Here is a 19,885-nt window from a genome sequence, read left to right on the forward strand (position 1 = left end):
AAGTACACTGAATCCGGCCAACAAAAGGGTCCATTTGCCTTGTTTTTGCAAGACAATGGAATTAAAGCTCAATATACAACACCCTATAACCCACAACAGAATGGTGTTGCAGAGAGAAAGAATAGGACTCTTTTGAACATGGTTAGATGTATGATGTGTACAACAGGTTTGCCTAAATTTCTGTGGGGTGAGGCTTTAAAAACTGCAAATTATATTTGCAACAGAACACCTAGCAAAGCCATAGAAAATACTGCTTTTGAGCTTTGGTGTGGCAGAAAACCTAGTCTTCATCACTGCCATGTTTGGGGATGTCATGCAGAAGCTAGGATTTATAATCCAAGCTTGAATAAACTTGATCCTAAGACAGTTAGTTGCTATTTTATAGGTTATCCAGATAAATCTAAAGGCTATAAATTATATTCTGCTCATCATTCACCTAGAATTTTTGAAACACATCAAGTAAAGTTTCTAAGTGAAAAAGTTCACAATACAAACCTTGAGGATTTAACCTCAGATTTTGAGGAAATTGTGTCGGATGAGAATATAAGTGTTGTATTGCCTTTAGAACAAGATGTAACTGATCGAGTAACTGACCACGTAACTGTCCCTGATCAAGTAACCGGTCATGTAACTGGTCATGTCACTGACCATGTCACTGACCAAGTAACTGTACCTGGTCATGTAACTGACCATGTAACTGGTCAAGTACCTGTCACTGGTCAAGTCACTGACCAAGTAACTGTCGCTGGACAAGTAACTGAACATGTCACTGGTCAAGTAACTAACCAAGTAACTGTCACTGGTCAAGTAACAGATCAAGTCCCTGTCAACCCTCAGCCTAGAAGATCACAGAGAGCAAGAAAACCAACTTATGGGGGGGAAGATAGTGACTACATTGTTTATCTGCAAGAAGCAGAAATTGAAATGGACTGTGCAGATGACAATGATCCAACTACATTTAACCAGGCTATTGAAAGTAATGAATCTCACCAATGGCAGCTAGCAATGGAAGCAGAAATTGATTCCATGAGCCAAAATGCAGTTTGGAAATTAGTTGAACCTGACCCTAATCAGAAACCTATAGGTTGTAAATGGGTTTTCAAAACCAAAAGAGATGCAAATGGCAATGTAGAGAGACATAAAGCAAGATTAGTTGCCAAGGGTTTTACACAGAAGGAGGGCATTGATTTTACTGAGACTTTTTCTCCAGTTTCTACAAAAGACTCGTTTAGGATAATCATGGCTTTAGTGGCTCGCTTTGATATGGAGCTACACCAAATGGATGTTAAGACAGCCTTCTTGAATGGTGAACTAGATGAAGTGATTTATATGAGGCAGCCAGAAGGTTTTGTGCAAGCTGGAAGTGAAAACTTAGTATGCAGGTTAAGAAAATCAATTTATGGCCTTAAACAAGCTTCTAGACAGTGGTACAAGAAATTTGATTCTGTGATTTCTACTTTTGGATTTACAGAGAATCTTGTTGATGAGTGTGTTTACTTGAAGACAGTTGGGAACAATTTTATTTTCCTAGTACTCTATGTCGATGATATACTTTTGGCTAGCAGTAACTTTAAACTGCTTAAAGACACCAAGAGCTTTCTGTCAAAGAATTTTGACATGAAAGACTTAGGAGAAGCATCCTATGTCCTAGGCATTGAGATTAAAAGAGATAGAGCACAGAGACTACTTGGTTTGTCTCAACAGAATTATATTACCAAAGTTTTGAAGAGATTTGGTATGGAGAAGTGTGCAGCTGGAGAAGTTCCCATGTCCAAAGGTGATAAGTTAACCAAGAAGCAGAGTCCTAATAGTGATGTTGAGAAAGAAATTATGGAGTCAAAGCCTTATGCTAGACTTGTAGGAAGTCTCATGTATGCACAAGTCTGCACTAGGCCAGACTTGTCTTTTGCAGTAGGGATTTTATCGAGATTCCAGTCTAATCCAGGCCATGAACATTGGGTAGCTGGGAAGAAAGTGTTGAGGTACCTGCAGAAAACAAAGAATTACATGCTAGTTTATAGGCAAGTGGAAGATCTGAAACTCGCTGGATTTTCAGATTCTGATTTCGCAGGGAACTATCCAGACTCCAAGAAGTTAACTTGTGGATATGTGTACATGCTAGCAGGAGGTGCAGTTGCTTGGAAAACCATGAAGCAAACACTAGTTTCAACCTCCACCATGCAAGCTGAATTTATTGCAGTATATGAAACTGTGTGTGAAGGACTTTGGATCAGGAATTTCTTGATGCAGACCAAAGTGTTAAGTCACATTGTGGCAGGCACACTTGTGATTTATTGTGATAATGAAGCAGCTGTTTTCTTCAGTAAGAACAGTAAAAGGTCAAATAATTCTAAACACATTGATTTAAAGTATTACAGTGTTAGAGAAAGGGTTAAGCATGGTGAGATAGCTGTTTTGAGCATTGACACGAATTCACAGCTAGCAGACCCCTTCACCAAGGCCTTGTCAGTAGCAGCATTCCAGAAACATACAGCCAGCATTGGAGTTTTAGCTAATCTAGATGCTTAGGTTCAGTATAGAGTTAATCCAGTTGGAGCAATTTAAATTTCTAAGGTTTTTGAGTTCTTGTATTTTTAGTTGTGATCTTTTGACTTTATTTATCACAACTTATTTGTAATGACAGATTTTATTATTAATAAATTTTGAGGTATTTTCAGATTTTGGTTATTGCTGCAATTTTTTTTTTTGTTGAATGTTCTGAAAATTATCGATTTTGTGTTTAAAGTTATACTTGCTATCAGATGGCTTAAATCATGTGAAGCATGATGATAAGGTTCAAGCAATATTTTTAAGCCATCAGTGTTCAGTGAATTTGCTTGAGTTTCTAGTTTTAGAAACATAAAGTAGGACCTAATATATGTTTACTTGTTGATACACATTAACATATATTGTATCACTTCTAGTTGAAAATATGTGGATTGCAGAAGCTTGTGTTAGTGGTTTTGAAACTCTGCATTTTTGTTAAAATGTATACTGTTTCTTGCTCTGCATAAGTAACTGTGATCTGACCATGTTGGAATGGATTTTCGATTTGAGTTTGTTATCTGGCGCGCACTTCAGTAAGTTAAGTAGGTTTTGATGTTCTCTGGTGCAAATCATCGAGCATGATATGTGTGAGTCCAAGGGGGAGATTGTAAGATCAAATATGGACATAACACATATCATCATAAAGTGATTGATGATTAGCTTAATATCAATCCTAGTTTAACATGGATACAAATAGTAAATCAATACTAGTGACTTAATGAAGTAGTGTATCAATTCATTAAGGATAGTAATCCATTGCTTAGTCGACAAGAAATGCTACAAGTTGTGATACATTAGGAATCTAACCGTGAAACCTAAACCGACAAGGAATGCTTTAATGGGAAGCTTCTTGAGGTTTAAGTCTCATATATATACAGATGAATTGGTCCCTGATTACTACCACGACTATTGCATATTGTTCTGTCCATTGAGAAGCAAGTTGGTAAGTAACAGAAGACCATATTCAGTGATCGTGTTAAGCAGTTGCATAAGATGGAATCCATGTCTGTTATTGCTGAAGGTAAGCCTTAATCCTTTTATGATTGTTGTGCATATGTTGTGAGCATGTAACTATGGTTTTACATGATAGTCTCATTTATTGGTACTTCTAGCGATTTATTTTCATCTGCTTCGTAGTAAGCTCTCTCAGAATTCATTTGATATATCATACCAAAACTGCGTTTAAAATGGTTGAAATATTAGAGATAATTTCTCATTTAACAATTTCTTATCATCAGAAATATGGGTCAATTCGTTAAAGTTAACCAAAACATTAAAGCAAATTCATTACATAATATGGGCCTGGATTTTTTTTCTTCTTAAGCCCGCCAACTAGGCCTACACCAACATGAATTCGGAAAATTAATCAGAAGGGTTTTTATTGGGAAATTCAAAGAAAAAGTTAGTCCTTTCTCGTAATTACACAGCTGCATAGTTCCTTAGTTCCAAGCCAAAACCCTCGCCTATATATTCCACTTGTCCACAACCACCGAATCCCTCTCTCGCTCTCTCGTCCCTGCGTCGCTAGCTCTCTCTCTCCTCCTCCTCAAACCCCTAATAATCCCTTTTTGGGCGATCCGAGAGCCACTGCAATCATGTTGGTTTACCAGGACCTCCTCACCGGTATGTCTTATCCGATTCTTCCCTTAATTCCTGATTCATAGTTTTCAATTAGGGTTTTAGAGGCGGTTTGAGGCCTAAGTTGTAGAGTTATAGGGTAAATAGAGTTAGATCCATGTGTTATGTTTGGGTGAGGATCTGGCGCCTAATATTCAAGTTAAATTTCAATATTTTTCGACGATTTGATCTGTTTCTGCCGTGTTTATTTTGATTTACTTGATGTGTGATTGTGTTTATATGTTTTTTGATATAGTTTTGTAGTGAATATTTTGTTGTCGATTTGGTGAGGCTGGTGGACTATCGTATGAGACTAGAAAAGGCGAATTTGTAGGATAATTTGTATGTGATGCGTAATTCTGTGTCTCGAAACTGGCTTCATGTAATTGGTAGAATTCTTTTGGACTGAGTGTTTGTTTTTAATTGTGACGGAACTGAATCGTAATATTGAACTTTATCATGATGGAACTGTATCCCGATGTGTTGGCTAATCAATGAATGTATCGAGCTCGATGTGTTGGCTAATCAATGAATGTATCGAGCTATAGGAAGTTCTTTTTCATGTTCTGTTTAGATCTGCTTGGATATTTAACTTTCTTGTATTTGAGTTACTCTTTCTGAGTTATTGACCAAATTTATGTGATTATACTAGGTGATGAGCTTCTCTCGGACTCGTTTCCATACAAAGAGATCCACAATGGAGTATTGTGGGAAGTTGACGGAAAGGTATGTGGTTAATTCTCATACTATGTATGTAGTTTGATTGCTTCTTCTCATATGCTTTCGCTGTATATTCCTAGCTTGAAGTTTATTGTTTCATGTACAAAATTGTGTGAAAATAGAAGAAGAAAATTATTGGGGTTTTGTTCGGGTATTTGATGGTAGTTGTGTGTTCTTTTGAATAATAATGATTGATGGTGTGGTTCGAATTATTTGGCTTCCAGTGGGTTGTTCAAGGAGCAGTTGATGTAGACATCGGTGCAAATCCTTCTGCTGAAGGTGCAGATGCTGATGAGGGTGTTGATGATCAAACTGCTAAGGTGGTTGACATTGTCGACACTTTCAGACTTCAGGTATGTGGTGCCCAAAGTCACTATTAGTTTTCATCTATATCTTCGAAAAAAAAAAAAATTGTCGTTCTTTGATTTGAAAGATTTTAATAGTCATTCATTGATTCTTCCAGGAGCAACCTCCTTTTGATAAGAAGCAGTTTGTCACATGGGTGAAGAGGTACATCAAATTGTTGACCCCAAAGCTTGAGGGAGAGCATCAGGAGACATTTAAGAAGAACATTGAGGGAGCAACCAAGTTTCTGCTTTCCAAGCTCAGTGACCTCCAATTGTAAGTTTTGTTGAATCCTCTAGTCCTTGTGGTGTACTTTACTCACGTGGTATCTACCATAATTTATAATCTGTCCTGTCAAGTATCTGACATGAGACTGTTGTTTTGCAGCTTCGTGGGGGAGAGCATGGGTGATGATGCAGCTTTGGTCTTTGCCTACTACAAAGAGGGTGCCACTGACCCAACCTTTATTTACTTCGCCCATGGTTTGAAGGAGGTCAAGTGCTAAGAAGTAGCAACTGGCTTCAAGCAGTGTGTGCTTGGTGTAATATTAGTCTATAATTATTGCTTTTTGGATCAGGATTCTATTTTTGCTTGTTTTCTTTTGAGTATGTTCTGAATTGGTTTTAAGCCCTTCTATCTTGTTGCAAATTTCGAATTCAGTTTCTAATTTATTGGGTCCTATATTTTGGTTGGAGATATAATAAGATTGTGCTCTAGTTTTAGCAGTTTTAACAGAGAAGCATGACTACTAGATAACGTGGCAGAAACCAGAATTTGTTAAGATAAGGCGTTCAACAATACTTGTTGAAATCCCATAAAAACATCATATTCAGTTCTTGTTATCATTCCAATTCTATGGTGGAAACAGTGGAAGCCTTTCTTGGCAGCTCTGTTTTACAGATCATATTTTGAAAACATCATGGGTCGGTTATACCGAATCTTAACATGTCGGGTGCTTGCTTTGGAATATTCCAAGGATAAAACCATCATGTTAACATGTTTGAAATGGTCGCCTCCCTCTTCTCTGCTCTGGTACTTGATTATGCTCACTTGTTTTTGTACGAGAACTCTTTTACATGATCTGGAGAATCTGGTATAGACCTAGATGATAACGTAGCAAGTAGGTTATTAGAATTGACTCATTTTGAGTAATTGGTTGGTGGAACGATGTTGTTCATGTTATGGATGATGAGGTACCCGTCTTGGTACAGCTCAATCTTCAATCTCCTTATCAAGTAGTGACTCTTCTAGTTTCTGTGGCGAAGTGCGAATGGTGGCTAATAAGCACAAACAAGACCAAAACAAAATTCCTAATCTGATAACAAGATCGAAATATTCATATACCGGCCGAAACAAAACTTCAACCTTTATACTAGTGCAAGTACCAGAAGCGCAATGTTCTTGATCTCCTAGTATCCATATTGGCATTCTAATGTCATCAAATCTACCAAATTAGAACAATTTAATTCAATGGCAGGTTCTTACATTTCTCTTAACCATCCATTAGGTAGGTGACTGAATGCTTGTAAAAAAATTAGCTTTGTGGACCCTAGCATCGACATACTACAAGCTTATTATTAGTTTATTACCATGTTAACAGGGCATTTGGATGGTTTCCCTGCCCTTGCTGTTTAATTTTACAGCGCAGGACTTGCTGCTGTGCCTTCAGACCATCCAATGCATCTGCATGGTTTCATTTTCTATGTTGTTGGAAGGGGGCTTGGGGACTTTGACAAGGATAAGGAACCATTGAAATATAATCTTTTTGATCCACCTCTGCGGAACACTATTGCTGTCCCTGTAAATGGGTGGACTGCCATTAGATTCCAGGCTGACAATCCTGTAGTTTTGTTTATGCATTGCCATTTAGATAGGCATACGTCATGGAGCATGGAAGTAGACTCATGCTGAAAAGTGGAACAGAGCCCCGAAGCACATATCTTACCTCCACCACCAGATATGCCACCATTCTGAGGGCTGGCTCTCCACAATTATTTGATTCTATGGCATATAGTCCATTTACTATATGGATTTAGTTTTTGATCTAGCCCTAAATGTTCCATTAAGTAAGCAGATAGTTATTGCTAGCTATACTTGTAATGTTGTTTGAAAATGAGTTATCATGAAGATTGAAGATTGCTACCGTTAGTAATAGTTAGTTTGTCTCAATGTGTTTCCCAACATACTGTGTCCAGGAAAAGAAAGGGAGTTTGCATAACAAATTCCTATTATAAGCAAAAGAACTTGAAAGGAGGAAAACAAGAAGGAAAATGACAATTATAGTAGCTAGCTATCAATTGGACCATTGCCCTGTTTTCTTATTTACCATCAACTACTACACTCAGTATCATGATGATTGTCAATTAACATGAACTGTAATATGTGTTCGACAGCGTCTTTAACTCTCCGGCCACTTCTTCCATTGTTGGTCTTTCTGCACCACTCAACTTGATGCATCGCTTTGCAAGTTCTGCGACTGCTGTGACTTGTTCTTTGTTTTCCTCCTTAACTTGTGGTGAAGACTCTGAAGAAGGCCATTCTGTAATTCCATGGAGAAAAGAAAATGAGAAGTTATGATTCTCTGACTTTCTGGTCTATTAAAATTTATTGGTTTCTCCCCAGTTAAAATTTCTACTAAAACGATTCCAAAGCTGTAGACATCACTTTTGTCTGTCAATTGGCCTGTATGTAGATACTCTGGGTCTAGATAATCCAGTGTCCTTTGAAGCAATGTACTTGTCTGGGCCTCACTACTAGGGATTAACCATGGAGGTTCAAAACCAGCAACCTTGGCCAAACAATCAGTTAATAATATATTGGAAGACTTGACATTTCCATGTATGGTTGATAAAGAATGCAGATAAGCAAGACCTGCTGCAGATTCTGCTGCTATCTCTATAAGAATATCCCGATGAGGCATTGCATTTTCCCCATTTTTCCGATCATGAATGTAATAAAAAAGGGTCCCTCTTATGTCTGTCAATTATACTTCTTGTTTCGGAAAGCTTTGTGCACTAAGATTTACCAAGGCTCGTTAGTCTAGACTTTGCCCACTATTTCATATTTTGATCTACTATTTTATGTAAATGCAATCAATCTTTACTATTACTATAAGCAGTAATTTGGCGCAGGCAAAATCTTTCTTTGAGCAAACCAAATTCAAAGGAGGTAAAAGAGCTCTTACCAGCTGCAGGGTTTAATTTTCTCGTCCCTCTTAAGGCACCACAATCTCAAAACTATCTTTTTTGTTTTCAGAAGTCTATGCAGATCCCAGTCACTCATTGTATGAGGCATTAAGATTTGTTTCTATTGTCACAACCACATTCACTCCAAAGTACTTAGTAAACATTGTACATTTTTGTTGAATATGTAGCAAATGTATGGCTATCAGTGGTACGGTGCTTATGGAGATCTGAGGATTTCCATACAGCAAGTAGGGCTTCTCATATACCACATTCTAGGCAGGTCTCAAGATAATACAATTGTACATGGAGGGTTATCGACAAGACTGGAAGCTTTCCTTTGAACAGGACACGGTGAGCAGAGGCGGCTGGTATATCATTATAAAAGTTTTGCAAATTGTCACGTTATGTTACCATTTTTAGTAGTAATTAGCACCAATTTCACTGAAGTGAAATTGTTTGTTTGGCAGGCAGCAGGGTGGAATTATAGTTGCAGGTCCCGGTGAAAGTAACATCTTGTGCATTCACACAGTAGGTCTCTATCCTCAATGGGAAGTAATAACCTTGTTAATTAAATGGTCCATCTCATGTGGGAGTAATGAGTTCAACTTCGGATACACTGAAACTTAAGACATTGTCTTCCTCAAAACACAGGACACTAATTTTGATTAGGAGAAGCACATAGATATGGTTTAAAGCATACAAACTGACTCCATTTGTACACATACTCACATAGAGCCATTTGTAAGAATTTCTGTCTCTGCATTTAGACATGAACTTAATGACTTATTGTTTGTACCCACATTTGCATGTTCACTCGGACATAGCTAATGTGCATGGTTATTGAATGATTTCTAGTTACAATTAGCCGCTCAACAAGTAATTGGGCCGATAGCCAGAAATGTTGGCCAATGAAGAATTGGACAGTTCATTTCGTCCAAGACAAGTCAGATAAAGTTATGCTCTTGGTTATCGGCCGGCCCGTAGATGTCAATTCGAAAAGAGATTTATTGTCTAAAAGCCCATCGACCAATTGCTCAAATCACTTGAGTCAGTTTCCAACTTGGACTCAGCAACTTGGAAAGAAAGCAGCCGATTGACAGAGGAGGCCGATAAGCGATAAAGATGAAATTTGATCAAGTTAGTGTTTCAGTCGAATTGAAGTTCGTTAGCCGATAAGGAGAGTTCAATCCAAGATAGTCTACTTCAAGGTTAATTACAGCCGTTGATGACGACCATCAGAGCCGATCCAGATAGAGTCCAGCGTCAAGTCAGCCGACGATAAGTATTGGCGCTAAATCAAGATAGAGTCACTGAGCCGAGAGGAGGCCGAAATCCACTCAACTTCAAAGAGCCAAGAGATCAGATCAAGCCACAGAGCAGCCAATATAAATAGAAGCATCGACAGAAGACATCACACAGACAACTCCAGCCAAAACTCCATCATGGGTTTCTTTTTATTTTTCTTAGCTCCAAATTAGTTTCGTTGTCTTTTCAATTCTTAGTTGTTAGCTCTGCTAGTTCAAGTCATTTCCCTTCGTTTTCCTTGTAACCTAGTATCGATATTTCAATTGTTTCATTTGCTACTTTTTGGTAATAGTTGATAGTTTTATTCTTCAAGTCGTTTACTTTTTCGCTATTTACGTTATCGTTCATTTACTTTCCTGCGATTTACTTTATTGCTCTTTATTTTTCTGCACTTAATTTGGAGTTTACTTCCTTACTCTTCTACTATTGTGTTTATGCTCTTTACCTTTCTGCACTTAGTCTAGAGTTTACTTCTTCGCTCTTCTGTTATCGTACTCTACGTTTATGCACTAGGAGTAGTTTAACGTAATTGTTCGGTTACCAATCATCATTCGCCTCATCCATTGAACAACCTGAAAGTCCTTGTTTCCAAAGGCATCGAACCCTTAGTCGAGATTGTTCCTTCCTCGGCTTTCAGTCGCTCGACGAAGTCAGAACACACGCATTACATCTACTACATCTATTACATCTACAATTACACACTTGGCCTTCTGGCCGTGTGTTGGCACGCCCCGCAATCCATTCATCAAAAAGGACGTTTGTTCCTTGAACTCTCGGCTATCTTGGCCGAGGTGATTTTCAGAGGCAACACTTATGTTATTCTTCTTCATAGGACAAAGAAGCTGGGAATCCAGATATCAAAGATATCCCCAAAGCATGTTGTGGGGTTTAAGTTCTGTGCAGTCTGACCTCTGTATAAGAAAAAACAAAACAACAGCAGCTATAGTAGGATATATGGGTGGCCACCCACAAATGATAGCACTAGCCATAAGAAACAAACCAAACTGTTGAAACCCACTTATCTTAAAATATCTTACATTGCAATTTTCTTTCCTTCAATTTAGTACAATCGAGGGTCCGAGGGATTTTTCTAGTTGTGAATAAATTCGAATTTAGGACTTGAAGTGTGGAGACTAAAAAGATTAAAATATCTTACATTATACTTAACTCAATTTTATTGATACCTGTACTTTTAAGTTTTAACCACTAAACTTACAAACAACACTTGGACTAAAAAGGCTCACTTCATCAAAAAACTCCTTTCCAAATTTACATTACTGCGCCAACGCTGAGGATGTAGTTGGTATTGTTGGTATGCTGTGCACATCTGTACGAGGACTAAATCATCGCCTCTTGAATTAGCTTTCTTTTTTTCTTTGGTAAATTAGCCTTCTAGTTCAATCTTTCACCTTCCGGCCAAATTAGTTTCAGTATTCTATTGTAATTGTCAAACACATCATGCTTGACTGACTCCATGTGAGATTGAATAAGAGGGACACACCAGTTGGCAGATGAGACCTGAAAGAGAATAGATTCTGTGCATTTCCGTGTTTCAGGTTGCAACTGCAGGTCATCGTCAATATACAAATCGTCAAGCCGTCTGTCTATGTCACAGTGTAAAACCTACCATCTTCAGCAATTTTCATGTCGTACAAAGACCGCTAGTAAATTCCAGTTATGCATATCATAAACGTAAATTAATATAATATGTGGATGCATTATTTGCCTCTACCTAACGCATTGGCGTCAGCCACGACATATCACAATTAGCCTTCTACTCTATGTTCCTCCACCCATGCCTATAAATTCGTAATAAAACTTCAGGATAGATACACTGCAAATCTACTTCTTGTTTCTGAAACACTCTTTTCATTGCCTTGTGCTCTGAAGATATGGCAGAATCTCTGCTCACTTTTGCTGCCGAGGGAATACTGACCAAGGTGACTTCTCTTGCCTCTCAAGAATTCAGTCTCGTATTGGATTTCAAAGAAGATCTAGCACAGCTGCGTGATTCGTTCCTCAATATTCAAGCTATGCTAAGAGATGTCGACCATTCACAAGTTCGAGGGGAGGCTGTGGAAAATTGGGTGAAGGATCTTGAAGACATAGCTCACAAAGCCGGCGATGTGTTGGATGAAATTGCGTATGAAGATCTCCGACGCAAAGTAGAACTCCAAGACCGGATGAAGAAAAAGGTGAAAAATTTCTTCTCCCACTCCAATCCCATTGCATTTCGCTTAGAAATGGCACATAAAATCAATAAAATCAGTACATCTTTGGTGAAATTATTCAATCAGGCTGCTGGCCCTATTGGGTTAGTTGCTAGGACATTAGCAGATGCAACCTCTCAAGATATTGAAGTACTTGACAGGGAGACCATCTCCAGCTTTGATAGCGATGAGAAGCTCATCATTGGAAGGAAAGAGGTCGTGTCAGATATAGTCAAAACCTTACTCAAGTCACACTATAATGAAGAAAATTATCTTCCGGTTTTGGCTATTGTGGGAATGCCGGGTCTGGGGAAGACAACTTTGGCTAAAGCAATATATCATGAATCTAAGATTGATAGCCACTTCCATGAAAAAATATGGGTGTGTGTATCCACCCCTTTTGAAGTCAAGACGATCTTAAGGGCGATCTTGGAAACTCTGAAGCCAGAGAAAGCAGCAATACAAAGCAAGGACGCGATTTGTAAATTCATTCGAGAAGAGGTAAAAGGGAAAAGATACCTTCTCGTATTGGATGATGTTTGGAGCGAAGATCCAGAAAAATGGAAGGAGTTGAGGAGTTGTTTGTTAACAATGAATGATACTCAAGGAAGCAGCATCATTGTCACTACCCGTAGTGACAGAGTTGCAAAGGTCATGGAAACACTTCCTAGATGTGATTTAAGAAAACTATCAGATGATGAATGCTGGCTCATTTTGAAGGATAAAGCCATTCCAGTTGGGAGTCCTCCTATGTCTAAAGAGCAGGAGACAATTGGTAAAGAGATCGCTAAAAGATGTGGAGGTCTACCACTAGTGTCAAAGGTATGTTAATTATATAAATCATTGTTACCTTATTACTTTAATCTTTGTTGAGAAAAATCATCTGTATTTTCAATATCCTTTTCATTTGTTAGGAAGGCAATTTCAAGAATTCATAACTTATAACACTTCATGGACGTAAGATACATGATATGGTAGCATTCTACGTCATTTAAAGTCATCACAAAGCTCCTCTAATACAACCACATAGCACTCTTAGCTGAAAAGGTTGAGCCCTAGCCTGAAAATGAGAAACAGGAACGGAAGATATTCAAAACTGATAATAAGGTGACAAGCTCAATGTCTGTTTGGACTAAGAGTTCAACGAACTAATATAGGATGCAAACTTGCTATGTATGTGTTGTCCTAATGTGTTCTTAAGCAAAAGAAGAAACAACTATACCTCTAAGTCCCAAAACAAAATGAAAGCACAACAACCTGCCAAAAAAAAAAAAATGAAGAAGAAGAAAAATTAGATACCAATTACTAAATGTACTTCAAACAAAATCACACTTACTATGTGTGTGTTTTCCTAATGTATTCTTAAGCAAAGGAAGAAACAAATATACCTCTAAGTCCCACAAACAAAATTAAAGCAACGCAACCTGCAAAAAAAGAAGAAGATAGCAATTAGATACCAGTTACCAAATGTACTCCAAATCAATACCAACCTCTGCGGCCTAAAAACTTTCTTTGCTGTAATCTTTGACTCACACAATCAAGCTTTTGTACCTCATTTGGACATAAGATTCAGAGAGTTTCTGAAATGCTATAACTGAAATACATAAGGTAACTTGCCAGAAGTAAACAAAAAGAAAAACAAGAAGCAAGGAGAAACCTGAGGAATTATTTTACGGTGCAAGCCAATAATATCACTCGAATTAGATGGTAGCTATTAGATGGTCTTTTTATAAGATGGTCTTGTAAAAAGTAGCTATTAGTGTATGTTAAGTAGCCATTATTGTATTCACGCTACTATCTAATATAAATCTAACACATGATCAATTGATAATAGGTTTTGGGAGATGTGATACGCTCTAAAACAAGTGATGAATGGCAATCAATTTTGAAAAGTAAAACATGGGATTCACCAGAAGGAGAAAAGAGAATTTTTTCAATTTTGAAGTTGAGTTTTGATGAACTGAAACCTCCATCCTTGAAACAATGTTTTGCATATTGCTCGATGTTCTTCAAAGATTTTGATATTGAAAAGGATGACTTGATCCAACTTTGGATGGCTCAGGGATGGCTTCACCCTTATTCTGACAAAAGCCTAGAGATGGAGGAGAGAGGTAATGAATATTTTAAAATCTTATTGGCGAAGTCTTTTTTTCAAGACGTTACAAAGGGTTATGGTGGCAATGTTACCAAATGTAAGATGCACGATCTTGTGCATGATCTTGCAGAACATGTATCAAAATCAAGGAACTTACGCTCACTTTTTTCAAATGGAGAAGTCCTTGGGAGCAACTTATTTAACTTCAAATCTTTACGTGTGTTAAATATATACAAAGCAGACATTATGGAGTTGCCAATTTCAATTGGGGAGTTGAAACACTTGAGGTATTTGAATGTTTTGAAAACAAGAATCAAAACATTTCCCAAATCAATTGGTCAGCTTTATAACCTGCAAACATTGAAAATACCTTATCAGCTTGAAGAATTTCCAAGGGAAATTGCAAATTTGATCAACTTGCGGCACATTTATTTTGGTAGATATATGAAAGTTCCAGGCGAGATATTGAGACGATTGACTAATCTCCGGTCATTACCTTTTCTCAAGGTGGGTAAGGAGACGGGTCCTAGAATTGAGGAACTGGGTTGTTTAAACCAGTTGCACGACACCTTGTCTATATATGGACTGGAAAATGTAGGAGATGGAGAAGAAGCTCTGAAAGCAAACTTGGTAGAGAAGAAACATATGCGCAGGTTAATCCTTGGATGGAAGCTTAGCAGGCCAAGCCACAATGTGGAGAATGACGACAATGTACTAGAAAGCCTCCAACCACATTCTAGTTTGGGATTTTTGGAGATTGAAGGATTTATGGGTGTTAAATTTCCATCATGGTTATTGCTAGCCAACAATTTGAAAGAGATTGAATTATCGGGCTGCAACAAATGTGAAGGAGTCCCAGTACTTGGGCATTTACCCAATCTTAGTTGTGTTAAGATAAAGAGAATGGAGAACCTAACTCGTATAGGATCTGAGTTCTATGGTGATGACCGTGTTAACTGTGGAAATGGATCAAGTAAGGAGGCGCGGCCTTTGTTCCCTGCTTTGAAAACATTGCATATTGAGGGGGCCCAGAACCTGATTGAATGGATGGAAGCGCCAACAGAAAGGGCAAGTGTGGTGTTTCCATGCCTTGAGCAGCTGACCTTGATTCGGTGTAACAAACTGACAACTGCTCCCAGTCATTTCCCATCTCTCAAGAAATTGGTGATAGAAGACATGGAGAGTGGAGGCATGCCAATAGCAAGTATTCTAAGCAATCAACTCACCGCTCTCACTTATCTCAGCTTAGAAGGTGTGGGGGGACTTACTTGTCTGCCGGAAGGGATGTTAGAAAACAATGCGAATCTTGCACATTTGGAAATGTGGACTTGTTCGGAGTTAATTTGTATTTCTCCCCAATCACACGGATTTGAGTACTGCTGCGCATCTCTTTCATATTTGGGGATATTTATTTGTAAGAATCTCAGATATTTACCTGATGGGCTACTCACTCCTTCTCTTAAAGAGATGACGTTGTATAATTGTCCCAATCTAGAGTACATCTCAGATGCTACACACGGTGGTCTCACATCCCTTGAAACATTGAAGGTGATGCAGTGCCCTAAAATAACTTCCATTCCATTTTCACAAGGCCTCCCATCTCTTGGTCAATTAGATATACACCAGTGTCCGGAATTATCAAGCCTACCGGGTGGACTAGAATACTGTACCTCTATTCGGAGTTTGTCAATATCAGCTTGCCCCAAGGTACCATCCATTCCAATCGAAAGTCTGAGTGCAACCCTCGAAGATCTGTGTGTAAGTAATCTAGACTCTCTTCCAATTTCACGAGGAGGCTTCACATCACTCCGTGAATTGTCAATCATGCGCTGCGAAAGTGCACAAATTGGGCCAGAATTTAGTGCCTTTCTTCAAACCCTCGTCTCTCTTCAAAAATTGAAGATGGGGTTTTGCAAAAATCTAGAGACTATTCCAAGTTCAGACAAGCTCACATCCCTCCGCAGCTTGGAGATTATTGGGTGTAACAAATTAACATGTCTACCGAATGGGTTAGCAGCATCGTCACAGTCCTGCAGCCTCACCCGTTTGAAGCACTTGACAATTGGTCGTTTCTGCGAGGATCTCGATGCATTCCCAGCTTTTCAGCCTATACCACAGCTTGAATCATTAAGCATCTACGGGTGGCGTAAGCTCAAGTCTCTCCCTGAACAAATTCAACACTTGCCTTCTTTAAGGCATTTGTTTATAGCATCCTTTGAGGGAGTGGAGGCTTTTCCAGAGTGGTTGGGAAACCTTGCATCTCTTGAGGACCTGACTGTTGGGTCTTGCGAGAGTCTAAAGTATCTACCTTCTGTGGAAGCTATGCAATGCCTCACCAAATTGAAGGAGATACGCATCATCTACAGTCCCCTTCTAGAAGAAAGATGCAGGGAGGAGAGAGGCCCAGAGTGGCCTAAGATTCGTCATCTTCCATTCATCACGAGTAAGACTTGTTCTCATCTATTACTAAACTAGTTCTTAAATTGTGCCATTTCATTCTTCTCATCTCTTATAATTTTAGTTAATCTGTCTATTAGCACTGACCCGAAGTTTTCCACATATTTAAGTGGATAATTACTGTGTGATTGTTGTTGTGAAAATCCCTATTTCCACATATAGCACTGACCAAACTTGTTTTCTATTAGTTGGGGATACAATAATCGAGAATTGACCAACGCAGAGTACAGATAATTCTTAATTGCTTAAAGTGCCCACATTGAGGCAAATAAGGTATGCTCTTTAAACATGCTACCACCGGTCTTTCAATGCATTAAACCCTTCCCTTTCCTCTGCTCCGTCTTTTCTATATCTATGTTACGAGCAAAATAAATAAATCCATTCAGTACGATGTTTCTGCAGGGGCATCTAGTTTGTTTTCGGCAAACAATTTCTGAAGGTTTTTGCTAAATTGGAGGAATAAGTGTTGTGCCATTAGAGTCCTGGTACTTCTGCTGATCGATTATTTCCCTTACTTGGTTATTATTTACTCATTCCTATGGAGAAATATGTCAACATTGCTTTTGTAAACGCTGCTACATGCATGTTTGCGTACACTTCATCTGACTGGAGCGTGTATAGCATAAGTATCGAGCATTGATAGAACATGAATACAAAAAATTGTGTTAATGGGCCTGGAAAAATTTATTACTGGGTGAAGTTTATTTAATAGTTTAAGTCTGGGTAATTGGGGATTGAGATTATAGGAAGATACAAACTTCCTACAAGTTGGTGAAGTCTTTGGTATTCAACATTATTACTTGAAAGCAATAGAGTATGGTTGGGATAGTTTTCCATATTACTATAGCATCATTCAAAATGAGACTTGTTTGATTTGCAGGCTTTCTCAAACACCAGATGAGGAGTAGTTGAGTTGGCTAACTGATAGGCCTTTCACGCCATCTCCCAAGGTTCCCTTTCATCAAAAGAACCTTTCGGTTTGTTCCTCTGAATTGTTCTCCAAACCAGTGGTGTAACATTATTTGGCCAACTTTGTTTTTTCAGAGAAATCATTGTTACCGTGGAAGCTGTTGTATGGAAAATCTCTTAACAGATTTCAGCGTACAGGTGAACTCTTTTGACTCTTCTTTTGTGTTGCTCTATTTGTCCAGATAGAACTGAATATGTAAACCAACTCTTCTTATCCTAGCCCTTTGCAGCAAGATTTGGGGCACAAGGTTTTCGTCATTTTTGTCTCTGTTGTACTAAAAGCAATTTATAGCCATCAAATCGGACATTCTTTGCCTAGCAAAAGTGTGAGATGTCTAATGGATGACAGAAACAAGCTAATTGGTGACGCAGGTATTTTCTTTGTCTTCAGATTTCAAGAGTTGGCGCTCTGCAATCCTCCTTTTATGTTTGTGAAATTTCACAAAAATGACCGAGATTTTAAGAATTTTTAGGATTGTACCTTGCTAGATGCTCTGTTGTACTTGAGATTATGGCTGTCATGTAACCATAAGCAGTCATTTGGTGCAGGCAAAAGCATTCTTAGAGCCAAAAAAATTCATAGGTGAATTTTGACAGAGCTTTTACAGTTATCTGTAAGTTACAAGTTATTTCTCATTCTTAAGATATCTAAGTCACGAAGCTGCCATCTTCAATTTTTGATGCCTAAGCAGATCCCTGTCACTTGTCATATGAGGCATCAATTAGATAAAAATTTGTTTTTCTTTTTCTTCTTTCTCTTGCATTGATTAGTTCATTGACACACACAGAAGAAGGTGTGTCCCTGCGGAGGGTTACTTACATGCATTTACGATGTTAAGCACTAAGCAATCCCTTAACTTCATGAAGTTCTGCACCACAACAAGGTAAGCTTTTCAAATCATTGGTTATTCATATGTGATGTGTGAAAGAAAAAAGACTATTGTTGGTTCTCATTGCTTTGGTGTCCAATTGTTAAAACCATACGTTCCTCTGTTTATAATTAAAGCCAAGATAAAACTAAAACCTACCGCAAGATTCTACCTCCATCATTTCCTTATCAACTTACTTACTCTGTTGTCTAATTGCTTGAAGGAAAATACATACAAATTAGTGACGTTTCTATGTCATTCAATATTGTTGTCAAATTTGAAACATTTATAGATCTTTTCCACCAAAAAATTAAAGACCTTATGTAACTTGAGAGTCAAAAAAATTTAGTGGAAAGCATATACTGTGAGCAAATCCATGACTTAATGACTCGTCGGCTCACCCACAGGTTTCCTGTCAGCAAAAGAAGCTTTCAGTTTGTGCCTCTGAATTGTCCTCCAAAGTGGTTGTGTAAGATTATTGGGGCTAACTCTGTTTTCCTAATCCCTTTTAAAATCATTACTAGCTTGGAAGGTGCTCAATTGAAAACTCTTAATAGCTTTCACAATACAGGTATTACCCTCAGTCTAGTGTTGCACTCTTTGTAAAGATATCCATGAATATGTATACCAACTCTTCCTATCTTTTTGGCTTTCTGCAGCAAAGCCAATATTTTCTCCTTTTATTGTCAATATTGGGGATTTGGTTTCTCCAAAGCAACTGTTAGCCATCTAATCTGAAATCTTTGGATGATAATCATGATATGAGATGGATAAAAACAATCGAAGATGGTGTTGGTCTCTTCAGTGTCAGCCAAGCTGAGATGTTCCCTAGAGTTGGGAGTACGTAGGGATGCCATTCTTGTTTGAGTTACTTGGCTAAAGTTTGGAAACAGGCTCATTGTTCTCGTGGATACTCCTGCCCAAGCAGAACAACCGATGAGTGGACACTGGGCAACATGTTCCACATCAGCTCGGAGAACTGATCAAGAAGCCCTTTTTTTTTCCGTCTCATATCAAGGAGCCTCACATTCACACATGATGAGACCTCTGCCCATGCCTCGAGCTACTCACACATTAAAGGACCTTCAATTCCATGCCTTATGGGACAATGTTTCATCACTCTCTATTCAGTTGCATTCTTTATACAGCTAAACCATCATATAGTGTAATTAAACATATTTATTCGATCATAGTGAAACCACTAGCAAACAATCGTGATGTAGCCCTAAACTCTGATTGAGTTTTGGGTGAACACGTAAATCTCTTGGGTTATTAGGTGTGATTGTCTTTTATTTTGGGGTCCCCCCCTCTTTAAGGGTTTTTGTCCATTTACCCCATTTTTAGAGATTTTTTTCTCACTTACCCCATTAAGTTTTTTTAATTCCCTCTTATCCAAAACACTCTAAGGAGGTCTTCCGTAATACCACATTAAGATTTTTATTTTGTTTTAATTTTTTTTTAATACCATTTTACCCTCAACTCTTTGTTACTTGGAGAGAGAGAGAAACCATAGGAGACTTCGCCGGAACCCGGTCACCGGCTGCCGGATTCCGGTCACCGGCCGTC

At 38.3% G+C, this 19,885-nt stretch overlaps 3 protein-coding genes across 7 annotated transcripts; all 3 read left to right on the top strand.

Moving 5' to 3' along the window:
* The first annotated feature begins 4,012 nt into the window (after positions 1 to 4,012).
* On the top strand, positions 4,013 to 5,921 carry LOC133712025 (translationally-controlled tumor protein homolog). Its single transcript, XM_062138106.1, has 5 exons — positions 4,013 to 4,170; positions 4,817 to 4,890; positions 5,109 to 5,237; positions 5,348 to 5,505; positions 5,617 to 5,921. The coding sequence occupies exons 1-5, from the start codon at positions 4,143 to 4,145 to the stop codon at positions 5,732 to 5,734; spliced, it is 507 nt and encodes a 168-aa protein (XP_061994090.1). The 5' UTR covers positions 4,013 to 4,142; the 3' UTR covers positions 5,735 to 5,921.
* A 2,394-nt stretch (positions 5,922 to 8,315) lies between these two features.
* On the top strand, positions 8,316 to 10,611 carry LOC133711284 (thioredoxin-like protein AAED1, chloroplastic). The gene is made up of 5 exons (XM_062137431.1): positions 8,316 to 8,397; positions 8,485 to 8,570; positions 8,691 to 8,782; positions 8,882 to 8,942; positions 10,552 to 10,611. The coding sequence occupies exons 1-5, from the start codon at positions 8,316 to 8,318 to the stop codon at positions 10,609 to 10,611; spliced, it is 381 nt and encodes a 126-aa protein (XP_061993415.1).
* Positions 10,612 to 11,478: 867 nt separating this feature from the next.
* Positions 11,479 to 19,509, top strand: LOC133709117 (putative disease resistance protein RGA1). Of its 5 annotated transcripts, none has more exons than XM_062134748.1 (11): positions 11,479 to 12,751; positions 13,764 to 16,467; positions 16,670 to 16,754; positions 16,868 to 16,966; positions 17,362 to 17,431; positions 17,526 to 17,588; positions 17,671 to 17,822; positions 17,987 to 18,064; positions 18,239 to 18,334; positions 18,727 to 18,890; positions 18,979 to 19,509. In XM_062134748.1, the coding sequence occupies exons 1-3, from the start codon at positions 11,612 to 11,614 to the stop codon at positions 16,693 to 16,695; spliced, it is 3,870 nt and encodes a 1,289-aa protein (XP_061990732.1). In that variant the 5' UTR covers positions 11,479 to 11,611; the 3' UTR covers positions 16,696 to 16,754; positions 16,868 to 16,966; positions 17,362 to 17,431; positions 17,526 to 17,588; positions 17,671 to 17,822; positions 17,987 to 18,064; positions 18,239 to 18,334; positions 18,727 to 18,890; positions 18,979 to 19,509. The 5 variants fall into 5 exon arrangements, with proteins under 5 accessions (XP_061990732.1, XP_061990729.1, XP_061990733.1 ...); XM_062134745.1 differs by having other exon boundaries at positions 18,000 to 18,064; XM_062134749.1 differs by having other exon boundaries at positions 18,000 to 18,033.
* Positions 19,510 to 19,885: the final 376 nt, after the last annotated feature.

Source organism: Rosa rugosa, chromosome 5, assembly GCF_958449725.1.
Source record: "Rosa rugosa chromosome 5, drRosRugo1.1, whole genome shotgun sequence".
In the NCBI taxonomy this organism is placed as follows: domain Eukaryota; kingdom Viridiplantae; phylum Streptophyta; class Magnoliopsida; order Rosales; family Rosaceae; genus Rosa; species Rosa rugosa.